Genomic DNA, 16,197 nt, shown 5'->3' on the forward strand with positions numbered 1-16,197 from the left:
GGTCACTTCTGCAAATTACCCTCACTCTCTCCTGTTTCACAGTTGGTACTGTCTTTGTGATAACTTTTCTGTCAAATACTTAAAATGTGCTGTATTCATCACTATATGTTGAATACCTCTGAACCTGAACACAGAACACTTGAAAAGTGAAAACACATAATTCACCTTTTTTTCCATTTTAAATGCTTTACTTTGTGTTGAAACAAAAAGTCAGCCGTGCTGGATGCCTGTAAAATAGTCTGCTCTGAGGCTTCCTGTTGTCTTTCTGAGCCTGCGGCTGTCGCTAAGCAGGCCTCCTGTAGTCACCATGGCACCTCATTACTGTTGCTATGGTTTTCTTATATGCAGGATGTGGTTCACCAAAGCCTGCCATATTTAGTCTGCGTCTGGAAGCGCCAGCCTATTGCTGATGCTGACAGCAACACAAGGGCTCAGTGCCTCTTTGCTGTTCTTTTTATATTAATATATACACCGGTGACTCCAAGAACTACCACAAAAATCTATTGATTCTCTCTTTCAGCAGTTTTCAGTTTTGTACTGCTTTAATACAGTGTATTCTACAGGCATGCTCATTTTGTATTTACAGATTTTTTAAAAAGTTCACTTATAGCTTTTTTTTATCAGAAATGCAGGTGTTTAATCCTCTTATTACTTCAGATACGATAGCTGCTAGATAAACGCTGTCATGTTGCAGTGAAATTACTGCAGCTCCATCAGGACACAGTGTCAGCAGCTCAAATTAACCTGTTTTTCCTTTGTTCTTTCACAGAGTTGACAGATTACATCAAACATCACAGAAAAAAGAGAGGCAGTCAAACAGTATGGAAACCAGTGACATATAGAATCTGGCAGAAAAGGTCAAGCCTTTTAGAGGATAAACTCCAGAGGATGGAAGATCATTAGATTAGTGGGTTATGTCCTGCACAGTATTTTATCAGCTCTGTTGCTGCAATAAGCCAAAGATATAGATTAGTTTGTGTATGTGCTTAGCATTCATATGATTCCAAAATATGGATTCAGGCTAGGAATTACAGCATATGTAGTACTGTTTCATGGTTTTGTGTATAGACACATTTGGGAATGCATGCATATTGTGGGGAGTATGCTCACTTTGTAAACCTGCGAGCCTCTTCCTGCAGCCAGAAGGCTGTAAGCGGGCAGCTACAATAATTTAAATAGCTGAACACGATCAACTGAGCCACTGTATCCTCTCAACACCGGTCCTGTTGTTGTCTTTGGACCAAGATAACATTACAAAGACGAATAATGCAAGTGCTGATGTGTAGCAAATGTGTTGAGTAAAAGGTCTTCCATTTGGGTTGTTTGGCTCATCAGCCTGCAGTTATAAGAAAAGCAAAGCAAATGCAAACAGACTTGCGGGACGACTCGGTTAGGCCTATGACAATAACATGGTCATGCACATTGTAGTGTAGGAGGGAGTGACTCACGCATGCGTATCTAAGCCTCCGCTTCTGCCAGCGCTGGAAAACAAAGGCAGCGATCCGCGGCCGGGAAATGTCATCATCCATTACTAATGGAGGAAATAGTCTTCAGATAATCAAGAGTGGTATTCTTTGAAATAACACAACTGTTTTCGTTGTTTTTGCTGTTTGTGTGTGCGAGCAAAGCTCCGGATCTCGCAACAATAAGTGAGTAACTCGGCTTTTGCGAATCCACAGGTTCTTCCTCTTGGCTTTTTGTCTTTTTATTCCGTGTTCTGGACGGATCTAGACTGAATGGCGGCAGCTGTGGGCGAAGGATCTGTTGCATCACTGGAGTAGCTGCCTCACATCACGGACTTTTTCACCAAGTGGATGATATCATGACGTTTGCTACTTCAAAATAGATTATAATTAGCGAGGCGTGGGTAGCTGGTGGACTGAAATCCGTAGGTGAACGCGTAAAGCCGGTTTGGTTCGGATTTTCAGGCGTGAAGTGAAAGTTACCTGCTTTGTCAGCTGAGGAGAGGCGCTGTCCGTGGTCCTGAAGTCGTCTCGACACCTCCCGTTATCTCGCTCCTGGTCTCGTGTGAAGACGGCTTAAAGGTTTCTCCAGAAAGTAACTGTTAGGGGAACGTTATCAATCGGCAGCGACACACGAAGCTTAATATGGTAACTCAAACCAGAGTTCATCTGCAAACTTGGGTACTTTTGATTTTTGTCGGTAAGTATAACTGTGCATACAAGATGCATACAATTACTTGTGAATATTGCATGCCTTATCCCAGCGTTATACCGATGCTTAGAGTTATCACGGGCCTTGTTAATGGCTTAGGAACCTTCCAGCTGGAGGTGAACTCAGACACCACTTTCAGAACAGTCCTGCTGACGTCTGCAGAGTGCAGTACTGGTCAGTGGTGCCAGGACTTAAGTGAAATAAATCGATTCTTCAAACAGAGGACACCAAGGTTAAGCTTTCCCCTTTTCCCTTTCTCCGTTTCTAACGCTGTGTCTATGCGCTCTTCGTCCTCAGTAAGTAATTAAATAAATGTTGACACTGTCTGCTAAAAGGGACGTTGGGTTATATAAAAGCCCTAGATCCAACACTGCAACAGTGACACAAAGAGTACATTACTTACAGTAATGTTACAAGAAAATCCATGCTTGTATTTAGAAGCATCTCTGTTTTCTTGTACTGCCTTCCTCTAATGATCCTATCTCTTTTAATGTGTTTACAGTACCAATCAAATCTTTCACTTCTTGCCTCTAGCCTACAATACTGTACACTCCTCCTATAGTACCTCCATCCAGCAATCCCTCCCTCCATTTGTTCCTTCCTCTGCCAGCTAATGCTAATGGACAGATGCCACAATTAGTGCTTACATGGCCTGGATGATCCTGGAGTTGCTATCAGACTCCAGTCGCTGCAGTGCTCACAGAGCCGTATAATTGAATTGATGCCTTTTTAATGCCTACTGACTTTTGTATCTTGCTCAACATTGGATTCAATGCACAAGAGTGCAAGAGCTGATGACCGTAATAGGAAACACTTTTTATTACGACAGAAAAAACTGTGTCACTGTAGTACAGTATGCGTGGTTGTATTATCGTAGTCATTGAATAAAGACTGAAAGTAGAATCACTGACCATGTACTTTGTGGTTATACTCTGAAAAACAATGTATCCCTCATATAGAATCTGTACATGATGAATTACAGCTGCGTCTTTAAGCACTTTTACTTTGAAATGCTCTTGGATTTACACTGGCCCGAGTCTGAGGCAAACTCTTTGGTTTAGCGATGAGTCTTGTCTTCAAGGTGCAGAACACAGTGTGAGTATCAGTAACAAAAAACAGAATATTAGACTTGCATTTCCTTCTCCCACCCATGTACTGTAAGTTACATATTTGACCAAGGTTGGCCCCCAAACCTAGTTGTACTCACCCTGTCCTCACACATCTTAAAGTGAGATTTAAGGTGAGCACAGCAGGTGAGCATCAAACTCTGCACACACGTCTTTCTGCACAGTGAGCATCAAACATCCAAGTGATGTCATACTAAAAACAACAGCTTTGAGTTGAGGTGAACTTTGAACTTGAACATTTTGATTGGCCTTTTGCCAGGCTGAACTAAATGTTTGTCACATTTCCGTGTTCCCCCAGTCCATGTGAGTCAGCCAGTATGTGTCGATGCCCCGTCTGACACTGAAGCCATCCTGGGGGAACCCATGAAGTTGATCTGCGTCGCCTGTCTGAAAAGGGAGGAGGTCAAAGCAAAGACACGTGTGGACTGGTACTACACGCCAAACAAAGAAAACGGTCCAGCTCATAAAACTCATGTAGGATGCTGCTACTATTGTTTATGATATGATTATATGTACAAGTTTCTGTCTTCATACTATTGTAAACTGTGTGGATGTACATTTCATGCATGCCTGCTTGCTTTTCATGTCTCCTAGATATTCAAGTATGAGTATGGCACTCCAACAGAATTGAATGGAACATTTAAGGGTCGTCTGTTCTGGAATGGAAGCCAGGACTTACAAGACGTCTCCATTCGGCTCATTAACGTCACCTATAATGACAGTGGGTTCTATGAGTGCCAAGTGTTTCGCAAGTTTGAGTTTGAGTTCTACAGTCCCTCTACCACCATTTTCAGGAACTTCACGCTGACAGTGAAAGAGAAAGGTGCGGCTACTTGTTTTCCACATTCTTCAGTGGTATCTGCTTTGTTCTGTGCTCAGGTTTAGCCAGATGCATGGTTTCCCTATCAGTACAGCTCGAAATTGCTGTGATTCTGTGATTATCTAAATTTGTTTAGAAAATATATTTTAGAGCTGTGCACGAGGTCTTTCAGACTTGAGACTTGTATTTGCCTCTAAGTGCTTCTCAGGCAGTGGCATGCCTCTGTGAGGTTACCAAAAATAGACAGCTGTCCCAAGAGAACAACTCAAATCTGACACTTTATCTGTTTTTTTAAGCTGTTTTGCAGTTGACATTATCTGTTATTGTCAGTTTCAATTAAAAAAAAAGCAAGCATTTTCATAGCTTGAAAGCAAATGTACATTTTCTTTCATCCTTAATATGCTGTAAATACACCCACCAGCCATAACATTATGACCACTGACAGGTGAAGTGAATAACACTGATTATCTCGTTACAGTGGCACCTGTCAGTGTGTGGGGTGAATTAGGCAGCAAGTGAACATTCAGTCCTCGAAGTTGGAAGCAGGAAAAATGTGCCAGTTTAAGGATCTGAGTGACTTTGACAAAGGCCAAACTGTGATGGCTGATGACTGGGTCAGATCATCTCCCAGACTGCAGGTCTTGGTGGGTGTTCTTGGTCTGCAGTGGTTAGTACCTACCTACAGTGTCTAAGGAAGGACAAATGGTGAACTGGTGACAGGGTCATGGACGCCCAGGGCTCACTGATGATGATGTTGATCTACTGTAGATTAAACTTTAAATTTCATTCATCCTTTTCAAAAGATTCAATTTTGATTAAATCTTTGTTAAAATGGTTGAAAATGAGAAACACTGTACACTGGTCTCTATGAAGAGAAACATTCAGCAGCTATAGTGGTGATATCACACCTAGAGTGGGGAGGCTGTTGAATTAGTCTAAACAATTCTCTCTAACACGTCCTCAGCACCACAGTTTTCATTCCTTTACATAAGTTTTTCACTGAATGGTCGACACATTCATGCTCTTCCTGACAGTAGAACTATGGAAGCAAACAGATTCACAGAAGATGCACAGTGAGCTGGAGAGTGACATGAGTGTTAAGCAGGTGGTCATAATGTTATGGCTGATCAGTGTAGGCTCTTATAAAGCCAGTAATGGCCCAGTAATGTCTCAGCAGGAGTGGATTTACTTCAAAATATCTACCCAGCATTACTGTGTGTACATTATCTTCTTATCTTTACATGCTTTATTAGCAGAACTGATTCATGTTAACCAATGTTCTCAGAACTGAGGTAAATTTAATTAAAGAAACTCGCCTTACAGATGCAAGACAGCTGAAATGATAATTTCACTGTGGTATTGCACATTTTAATACAACATAGTCCAGCTGTTATGTTTAATATGGTGATAATGATAATGATGATAGAGCTGCGCCTGGTATGTGCTGGACAGGTTGAGCCTTTAATTTATAGCCCCTCATGGTAGAAAGACTAGTCTCTGCTCTGTGTCGAGTTCTGTGTACCGAGTGTTCTCCCTGTGCTGCACATGCCCTTCGTTCGATGTTGCATAAAGTGTTTATCCAACAGGTTTTTGTGGGTTTTGCTTTTTCTTACGACCCGCTGTTTTCACAAAGTGATGCATCAGTGTGAAGGCAACCTGCCACTAACAACACCCCTTTCCTTCTCTCCCCTTTGTTGTCACTGTATGAAGAGGAATAATTGTGTGTTTTGTTTTGTCTGCCTTTATTGTCCATCAACGCTTTCTTCTGTTGTCAGTGAAGGGGTTAATTCAAACCAACTACTGTTCTGTCTATAATAAGCGGTAATGTATTTTGCTTCCTGAATGCTTGGCTTGCTGAATGCGTCATTTTCCACCTTGATCGAATATACAATACAACATGTATATTTGGTATAACCTAATTCTTCCCATTTCTTTACATTCTTTATATCTTCTTGCACGTGGACTACAGTTCACTATCAGATGCATATAGGCATAGATTAGCAACAAGCCAGTGTTTGGTTTGTATCTGGAAAAGATGAGGGGCACTCAGATGTGATTATCCGCCTAAGGAAACTTTCTAAATATAATGAAAACTACTGTTCTATGCATACTTAAAAGTCTCTCCTTCATATCTCATACAACAGTGGTATCAGATTTCACAGAGCCTTCAGGCAGTGTACTTCTACATTATAGCTTGGGCATCATGTTATGATAGTGATGTCCATAGTAGCAGATTGATTTGCTCATTGCAAATGTATGTTTTCCCTTCAAATAGATTATTTTACACTAATAGCCTCTGTTTGCAGAGACTACAGAATCAAATGACAGTCAATCAATAGCACTTTTCAACCATCGGGTCAGAAGGCTTCCTGGAATTTGGTACACACTTACTGGCACAGTGGCTCACAGTGGCTCATAAGTTTCCACAATTAAAAAATATAAAAGGATGCGTTCATATTTTTTCAAATCTGTCTTTAAACAATAGTCAGATGTCCACATGAACACTGAATGAATTTTTCCTTTTCATACTGGTCAGAGACCCCTTGCTAATGCACGTTAGTGATGTTGATGCAGTTCTCTGTGTGTGGAAAAATACATTATAGGGGTTATTTTAGATTAATGCAAGGTTTGAGCAATTTGAATTGGATAATATTCAAAGCCTAGTCTCACAGCAAAATGTATAATAGCTAAACATACTACTCTCACAGTAACACCTCAAAACTGGCAACATGGCAGAGTTTGATCAAAAATATAAACTGAAGGTATGGTTATGTTTAGGCACAGAAACCAGATGGTTCCGGTTAGGAATAAGGCCCTGAAGTCAGTTAAAACATTTTAAAACACTTAAAGCACAGGACATGATTTCCAGTTCCCTGCATGAAAGTATTTGTTTGACCCAACCGCCATCTCCTAGTGTTTTTAACATTATAAAGCTCCAAATCGTGCACCTTCAGCTTCCATCTCCACAGTTAATACCAGCAGTCTGCCATTTCTTTGTTTGACAACTGCCCTAAAGCACCAAGAAGAAGACCACGAAGAAGGGCACTTGGCTGCAACACAACAAATGTTGCCATGTGACAGTTTTGTACCCATTATTGTGCCACTATTAGATTTGATGCTGTGGACCAATGTTATGCTGTGAGAGTGGGCTGGTATTCACCAGAGTCTTTTTGATATGAAAAAGAAAAACACATGCAAGGGATTTTTTTTTAATGACCAGTATAAACAGGAGAAATTATTACAGCAAGCAAAAAAAGTTTCAGTGTTCATATGACCATATGAGGGTTGATTTCAAAATGTAAATCAATCCTATAAATAAACTGATATAAGTTAATGAATTTATTATAAGGTTATTGGTCTGGATATGTATACATAAAATCAAAATCTGATCTAAAGTATGAGGTCGTCATGTCTCAAAATTCACAATCTCTCACGCCCTGAGAAACACTGCAAGTTTGCTTGTCCATTTTCTCATGTTTAAAGGTACCTGGTGGAGTTTTTGACCACGGATAAGTGCTATGGAGCGACATTCTTACAAAGGGATCCCTGTTTTGTTTGTGTCCTGCACGGACACTAGGATGCACATGTGAGCGCATAGGTGGTGTGATTCACATCCTGCTATCACTTTCACACTATTGTGCTGGTTTACAGATGGTTGTACACCAACAAACGTAGCCAGCAAAGGTGGGGAAGAAGAAGAATGCTCACATGGAAGCATGAATGTAAACATGCCTTATTTAGTATGTATGTATATGCAAAGCACACTTTGATTAAAAAGAAACTGTTTGTCTACAAGAAAACTCCACAAGGCACCTTTATCGTCCTAGGCTTTGTTATCATTGACCCTCAGGTACGGTCATGGTGTTCTGTGTGCAACATAGCTTGTGCATCATTTTTTAGGTCGAAATACACTTTATCTGGATGCTCTCCAGAAGACTTTGCTTTGCTTAAATTCAGCATAGTAATAACGATTTTACATAGAGTTAGATGTTCAGTGAAACATGAACATACATGAACAAGCCTGGCATACTTTATGAAACCTATGAATAAAACAGTCTCCACAGCTCCATTCAACACTAAAGCATTCAGAGAAAGGACGCATCCTGAATATTAACATGCGGCTTGGTATTGTTTGTGCTTCACAGCCAGTGTGGACCCCACAGCGCTCTACTCTGAGATCATGATGTATGTGCTGCTGGTGTTCCTGACCTTATGGCTCCTGGTAGAGATGGTCTACTGCTACAGGAAGATCTCCAAGTCTGACGAGCAGACGGAGGACACAGTGTGAGTCTCACACAGACATAAATGTACAGATGCACAGACTCAGTCACACATAAACATGAGGCGGAAAACAGCTAATGGAAACGCTGTGAAAACAAACCTGCTGTCAACATTGTCACGATGCACATCTATAATAGCTTTCTGTTTTAGATGAGCCACACCACATCGTTGCAGTGTGTTTATATTATGAGTCACCAAGACAGTGTTACTCGTGAGTGCTTGAATTTCTGGTTATTTTGATTTGGCTGGAGAGTATTGATTAAACACACAACATCTAAAGATTATGAAGTTTGTGTGTGTGTGTGTGTGTGTGTGTGTGTGATTTGGTATATCCGGCTATAAAAATGAAATGTAACTTGGTGTGACTTGAGTGGAGGGAGGGTACAGAGTCAGACAGACAGACAGACAGAGAGGTACCTGAGTCTGTATTGCATCAGTTTGTTACCCTCCTGCAACAGTAATTTGTCTTTTAACTTAGGCTGCCTGACAGGCCTGAATAACTCTAAACACTGCTGACTGCTCTTTTTTCCCAATTATCCTATTTACGTCTGTGGCGGATTTGCAGCTTCATCAGAAACTGACTTTGTGCACAAACTTTATCTGGATTCTCACCAGAATGCTCCCATCGTGGTGGTGACTAGGCCGATCGACAACCTTTAAAGAGTCAGTATGCTGCATGTCCTGAACAGCACAGTCAGATAACACACCAGCCATTGTGGCTTTGCAGACAGTTCATTCTTTTTTTCCAAGTCCGACTCCTGTAGGGACACGTAGAACCCAAATACTTCACAAAGCACTTCTAACACTATATGTTTTTTACATCAGTAATTATACAGAAGATGGACATAATACAGCATAACTGAATACAGTTATAATATTCTGCAGGACACAGGTATTGTAAAATTTGGGTTGTGTTTGTATTCTTACAGTATGTTATTTACCAGAGAACAAATGTTTCTTACAAAGCTTCCTACAAATAACTGCAATTAGATACAAATTTTAGGAAAAACTATTCATTTTCTTGAAAGACAGGCTCCATTTATTCATTATTTGAAATATTATTGTCCTTGTATGCTGAGTTGTACTTTTGCCTGGTTACTTTAGACTAATTGAAATGAATGCAGTGGAAAGTATTAATTAAACACTTTTCTTTTTCTCTGTTAGAGCCAAAGTTCTTTTCAAAAACTCTGGGGAAATTGTTCGAAATTATGTGCAGACGTAAAATAAAGCACAACTGAACAGAATCACAAAATAAAATTATCACTATATACAGTACTAATACAAACCAATACAACCATAGCAGAAACAGTATTATGTTCTCAAAAATCATCTAATTTAATTAAAACTAGAGCTGAAATGATTTGTTCTTTAATGCAAATGAATCAAAAATATGAGAATTTGCTGCTGTTCTGATAGTTAACTTTTAGTTTTTGATGGATGATCAGCTAAAACAAGCAATTTGAAGATGCCAGCCAGCTTTGGCTCTGGGAACCTGTGAATATAATATTTCACTGTTTTATCGCCAAAACAATTCATCCAGAAAATGATTTGATAATAATAAAAAAACATTACTTGCAGTCCAAACTAACACCTGATAACCTGACCAATGTGAGATTTCACAGTGGTTGTCTTAATTGCTGAGCTGTTCTTCTAGATTGTATTTTAGTGCATTTATTTTTACAAGCATTGCCTGGTACGCATATATTCGATAATATGTTAAATCACTCCAGTTTTGTGGATAAACATATGTAATGAGAACTCGGCAACCAGGTTTATTGATCTAAACAAAGATTAGGAGGCCACGTTAAGTTAAACATCAAGAAATCGAATGTGTATATCTCTTTAAACGTCATCAGTGCCTGCAGCTGAAAGAGTTAATATGCTGTTGCCACCTCACATTCATTATTGACCTGTGTGACAACACATCCCACAGTGAGACACTTCACCCACTCAGAGACTTAATGGATATGTAGCACAGCCAGTTTGAGGTTACATTTTGTGATGCATTAGTGGCTCAGATCATATGAATCATGTGACGGAGGGAAAAGATGAAGCCCCACAATAAAAGTGATAATTTGTCAGAGCTACAATATTATACTGTCTGAAATTTTCACTAGTATGAATGTTTCTTTGTCTACACATTTTCTGTGCAGAACTGGGTGCATATGTAGTGATGGTACTGTGGTTTTTACAATATGAAAGTTTGATGTTAAATAGTGTATGAGGCTGTCATGTCCTCCCGATGTGCGGCCTGCACAGTAGCACCCCACTCACACAGCGGTGGTTCTAATCTTTTTAAAACTCATGCTCTCTAGGGATGTATGTTCATGAATGAAAGATAAATGTTACAGGACTTTACTGTGATGTATAGCAGTAGAGGCAGCTCTACCACCAGGTCTTAGACACTCCTCTGTTTCTCTACCAATCTACCTGCAGGACAAACTACCTAGCCATTCCCTCTGAGCAGAAAGACAATCCAGCTGCTCCAGTTACCGAATAAAAGTGGTTGTCAGTGACACGGTATTTTATATGTGACTCTCTCGACTTGATCCTGATCAGTGTGATCATCTCCCTCTCTTCCAAGTCATTGTTTATAACTGTACTGCTCTGTAGTGGAGTCTTGTTGCTTCTGTGTCATCTCGTGCTCATTCCCTTCAAAGGGGCCGTCATTGCTGCCATTTCTGGAACTGTTGCATAATCACAAGTCCTCCATGTGTACTCACTTTCCATTCAATGTACAATCTCTCTAACTGTCAGGAATTTGCCATGAGAAATGTTAGAATAAATTTGGTGCAAGGTAAATTGTTAGTATTTCATTCAACACTTCAACATGAGTGTGACACATTATAACAGCATATGGCATTTGCATGTATATGAAGTAGGACTCCTGAGTTATTAAACCTAAAGGACACAGCTGTTTATGTGAATTAGATTCTGTGGAAACTGTATATTGTTTAATATTGCAAATATGAGACTGGTCATTTAGCATGCAAAACATTCCATGTTGAATAAGAGGAAACATGTTCTCTGCTCTTTTTAGGTGTTGACCAATCACGATGGGACTTTCAGGCTCATGTGACAGAAACCTCATCTCTGCCACCCTGAAGCTGTTGTGAAGAGCCAGTCAAAAAATGTCCAAGTGCTCATTTCTTCTTCTCTTTTTTTCCTCTTTGAACCTTTGTGCCAGGCATCTGAAATTAAATGCTTTCACAAATACAGCAGGTAAACAAACAAACAAACATGTCAGTGTGCTGCACTTCTTTTTGGACAAATACCAGCCATAGTTCATTTGGATCTGCAGTGTGTAGAGTTACTGGTTAGTGGTACTTCTGCAATTTATATCCCATATAAACAGATATGATCCAAGGAATTTGTCCTGCTGCTGTTAAAGCAATTATACTGACTGTGTAGTATTGATTAGTTCATTTTGCTTTATTACAATTTTATAAACTGAAATTTTGGGTCACAGTTTCATTTGTATTGGCTAATATTTTAATGTCTTTTTAAGGAAAATGGATTGCATAGGTTTCACACTGTATGAGTGTGCTTCGCTCCCTGTTCTGCTGTATGTGTAATGGAAATATATAAAACAGACAATACCCGATTACACTAATCCACGTCATGTCAGTTCATCTAGGGCTCTTTCTTATACTCTTCTCTGTGTAAACCTTTAAGCCATTTTCAACACTAATGTCAAAGTACATTCAGTAAGTTGTCTTACTGCATACCTGTACTCTATTTATTAAGCTTTGACTGCTGCTAATGTTCTACAATAGCATTGCTATTGAGACTAAATGCGTGCCTATTTCTATAGTACAACTCAGTAGAAATGTATATATTTTGTGAATCAATCATACCACACTGTTCTTTGTCTGTTAGATATCTCCTGTGTGAGTGAGCTGCTTTTGAGCTATTAAATACAATGCATTCCATAGTTCATAGTGACGCTATTATTTTCACTTCAGTGTAATTGAATTGCCAATAAAATGCCACAATAGGACGAGCACTTCAAGGTTTTTCCCCGGGTGTAGAAGGAAATTGTATTGGCCCCCCCACAGCTCTTGTTATCTGTGACTGTGGTGGCACTGGAAGGAAAGGAGCGGACTCTAAATCAACCACAGTAATCATCTGCGTGGTTTCCAGCTCTCATTAACAATGCAGTGTAGCAGCTAACAGAGAGCACTTTCAATTTGTTCTACTTCTACTTATTTCTAATTGTCACAGTCTGCACTGGGCTGAGGCGCAGAATCAGGATAACTTTGTCACTGCATTTCAAAACACAATGAGGCACTGGTGCTCCCATAAACCAGATAATAAAAAGAAAAGAGAAAAACTAAGGTAAGCTTTGATAATATGTGCATTTAAAGTAAGTTCAATTTAATAAATAGATAACTAACTTCATTAATAGATAAAAGTCAGTCAGTCAGAGCTAAAACATTTCATTGAGCAGTACCACTGCTTGGGAAAAAACTATTGTTCCTAGACTGTTCTAGTCTGATTCAGGTGCAATTTTTCTCTGACAATATTAGAAGCTCGGCTAGAGCACTGCAAGGTGTACACTCTGCTAATGTCCGGTAGCTAAGTACCAATAATTTTCTCAGCAGCTCTAATACTGTAACTTTCTGGATTGCCTGTTGTTCCTTGATGGTGCAGTCACCAAACCACACTGCAAAACTATACATCAGCTCAATGGCACAGTGATTGAAATTCACAGATAGTACTATACTATATAACAGTAACAGAGTGTTTTTCACTGAGAGTAGAGCCGGTCCAGATAAGCAAGGCCAGAAAGGCTGTGGCAGACAGAGACATACAGCAAAAGGTGAAGATGCTCCTAGGGAGGACGTGAAAAAGACTGACAGTTAGAGAGCGATGTGATGTACATTGCTCTTTTAGCTAGCCGTGACCCACAGCAGTGACAGATATAGCAGCAGCTGTTGTTATAGCAACCCAGGCATGCCTGTAGCAAGGCATGCTGCCATGCAAAGATATTACCAAGCAATAGTTGAGACATAGAGCTATAGAAGAGAGGAATAGAAGAGACTAGATACACAGGTCTGATGCAGAAGCAGTATCTTCCAAGGTCAGGTGGCTTGTTTGAATGGTAAACAGGTAATGTAATAAGCACACCACTTATTCATCCTTCATGTTCACATGTACTGGTTACTGATTGTGAGACACATCTCATAAACTCTGCAACAGCATGACATTATAGCTTTAAGATGCATTGTGACAGTGCAATTCTGCACCCCCTACACACACCACCACCACCCCCTCTTTCTCTCTCCCTGCCTCTCCCTCCACTCTCTCTATTGTTATCTGTTGTTACAAAGTGCCTCCCCGAGGACACAGCCCAGTAATATGGCCCACATTCTGCTGAAATACGCTTCAATTAACCCACAGGGCCTTGACTGCTCTGGTAAGCATTTTAAGTGACACCACACCAAGAATACAGACTAGATGTGACTATAAACGCTCTTAATTTGAAGTTCTCTTTGCTCCTAAATGGAAAGAGCTAATCACATAAAGTGCCATTAGTGATATAAAGGGATTTAGAAGCTTGGTATTGTCCTGACAAAGCAGTCTGCACATGCATTGCTGATTTTCCTTCTATCCCGGCCTGTAGTCCATTCATTCGAAGTTGTCTAAAGAGGTTGCCTAAGGATGACAAAAGAGGTGCAACTATTTTTCATCAATAAAAATGTCATTAATTATGTCATCTGCAGAATACAAACCTTTTCCGTATAAGAAGGGTCTTTGTCTCCCCCTAGTGTAAAGCATATTATGTCATCAAATAGTGACGTATAATCAAAGACACCTCATGAACATCAAGCTCTTTCTGTGTCACCTAGAAAGCCCAGGGCGCTGTTCAGTTAGTCGATGAGGAGAGTGACCTCTGTTGCTGATGAAGCTGCTGATGATTGCAGTATATACTGTTCCTCCTCTGGGTCCATCATCTCTGTGGTACAGTCACACAAAGGTGATATTCAAAGCATTGTACCAACCCAAGCTGGAGCTAAGAAGGTGTTACCACAGTAATTTTCCTGTCTACAGATTTCCATTTTTCAGCAGATGAAGATGCATGCACACATTTCAAATGGAGGCACAGAAATGGAATCGTTTCTTCAAAGAAAGCTCTTCTGAGATAACCATGGGCAGCCCACTCATAATTATAAATCTTCACACATTTCATGCCGTGCACTTCCAGATAGGGAAGGGCTGCTGCCATGCTAAAAAGCCCAACACCTTATTATGTGCAAGTTTCAGCTTGATTATAGACTTCCAGCCAAGGAGAGATGAGAGATATTTTTGAATTGCAAACAATCAATCTTGTAGTAGACATAAAGTAATCTGGAATTCAAAGTCTCAGACCAAAGACAGACTTAAAGCCTTGGAGTTTTCTTCTGATTAGGCTGTGTTGATAATACATCAGCAATAACTATACTCACCTTATGAAAACAAATTATGTGATAGAGAAAATGATATGGCTGATATGATATTTGAAAGACAAGGTGATTCAGAAATATAACAGATCATCGCACATTTATGAATAAATATCTGCTATATGCTGGTGGAGCCATGGGGAGTCTCATGGACTGCACACACACACACAGGGACATACCACACATGGACAGTGGTACACACAGAGGCAGAGGACTGGTGCTGTAACCCACAGTTAGCAGGTGTTCTGAGGAAGGAACTTTGGGTTGGGGACATGGGGAGCTGGAGGACTCTTTTTGGGAGGAAACCCATGTTTATACAGTAAGTTCATGTTCTGTTTGCAAATAAAGTTGATGTCCAAGGTCTTGTGGCGCACATCAAAAAGACTTCAGGCATCATTCCTTGTCAAAGTTTCTCAAATCCATTAGCTCGCCGTAGTATTAAACGTCAGTAATTGATTTAGAAGTAATTAGCAGTTTAAATAGGATTTTTAAAATGTCACAATTCAAGTAATAGGCTGTCTATTTGGCTAATATAAAGCTACAGGCATTATATTAACCAAAATATTAAGTGATTACCTCCATTTATATGTGTCATTATATATTTAATTTACATAATCTTATTAACTAAGAGAGCAAAAAGCCTAAAAATGCCTTTCAGGTTTGTGTTGTTTTGAAAAATAATAGCAATATTAGTAATGATGGCGGTGATGCCAAGCGAAGAGTTCAGTTGCTTTTTCCTAGTTTTGTCATAGACATGTTACATATTTCTACAGGAACTCCATCAGCACAGTTACTGTATGCTACTGCCTGTGTGTTACTCTAGTTGTCTCTATTAGCACATAATTACTTGATCAGTATTTGATTAAAGGTTTGCATTTCCCCTCATAAATTCTTCAAAGTCAGTGCTTTTTATGGAGACAGAAACCTACTGGATGTTGTTAAAACGCATATGCATAGCTCTGAAACACCTCTGGAGAACCTTTTTGGCTTAGTTTAACATAATCTGACTTTGGACAATGTACGCTGTCCCTGTGAATTATTCCTGAGTGTCTGTATAATGATATCAACCTTGCCATTAAAGACCTGTTATCATCCCCCTGCGGTGTTGTAGAGGTAGAGGTGCGCTGCTCCTGACTACTCAATGAGAAGCCTGTCTTCTCAGGAATATTAATGTACTGTCTTGTAATCCATCAAAGCTCCTTTTTACCGGAGATGGTCTGTCTGGGATTTCACTTTCCTCACCTCCTGTTTGTAGTGGGAGATTAAGCTCTTTTGGTTTATTTTCTCAGTCAATCAATGAATCAGTCAATCATCTTTATTCACGAAGTATGCAAGCATACAAAGAATTACA

The 16,197-nt window shown here is 39.8% G+C and overlaps 1 protein-coding gene across 3 annotated transcripts; it reads left to right on the forward strand.

Moving 5' to 3' along the window:
* The first annotated feature begins 61 nt into the window (after positions 1-61).
* Positions 62-12,098, forward strand: scn3b (sodium channel, voltage-gated, type III, beta). Of its 3 annotated transcripts, XM_020600213.1 has the most exons (6): positions 963-2,163; positions 3,601-3,776; positions 3,897-4,125; positions 8,268-8,406; positions 10,840-10,923; positions 11,444-12,098. In XM_020600213.1, the coding sequence occupies exons 1-5, from the start codon at positions 2,109-2,111 to the stop codon at positions 10,901-10,903; spliced, it is 663 nt and encodes a 220-aa protein (XP_020455869.1). In that variant the 5' UTR covers positions 963-2,108; the 3' UTR covers positions 10,904-10,923; positions 11,444-12,098. The 3 variants fall into 3 exon arrangements, with proteins under 3 accessions (XP_020455871.1, XP_020455870.1, XP_020455869.1); XM_020600215.1 differs by lacking the exons at positions 10,840-10,923; positions 11,444-12,098 and adding an exon at positions 5,898-5,943 and having other exon boundaries at positions 62-2,163; positions 8,268-8,356; XM_020600214.1 differs by lacking the exon at positions 10,840-10,923 and having other exon boundaries at positions 70-2,163.
* The last annotated feature ends 4,099 nt before the right edge of the window (positions 12,099-16,197 follow it).

This window comes from Monopterus albus, unplaced genomic scaffold, assembly GCF_001952655.1.
Source record: "Monopterus albus unplaced genomic scaffold, M_albus_1.0 scaffold45.1, whole genome shotgun sequence".
Classification (NCBI taxonomy): domain Eukaryota; kingdom Metazoa; phylum Chordata; class Actinopteri; order Synbranchiformes; family Synbranchidae; genus Monopterus; species Monopterus albus.

Coding starts and splice junctions, on each gene's coding strand:
- scn3b (XM_020600213.1), top strand. CDS start 2,109: ATGGTAACTCAAACCAGAGTTCATCTGCAAACTTGGGTACTTTTGATT. Junction 2,164..3,600: donor GGTACTTTTGATTTTTGTCG/GTAAGTATAACT, acceptor GTGTTCCCCCAG/TCCATGTGAGTCAGCCAGTA. Junction 4,126..8,267: donor GCTGACAGTGAAAGAGAAAG/GTGCGGCTACTT, acceptor TGTGCTTCACAG/CCAGTGTGGACCCCACAGCG.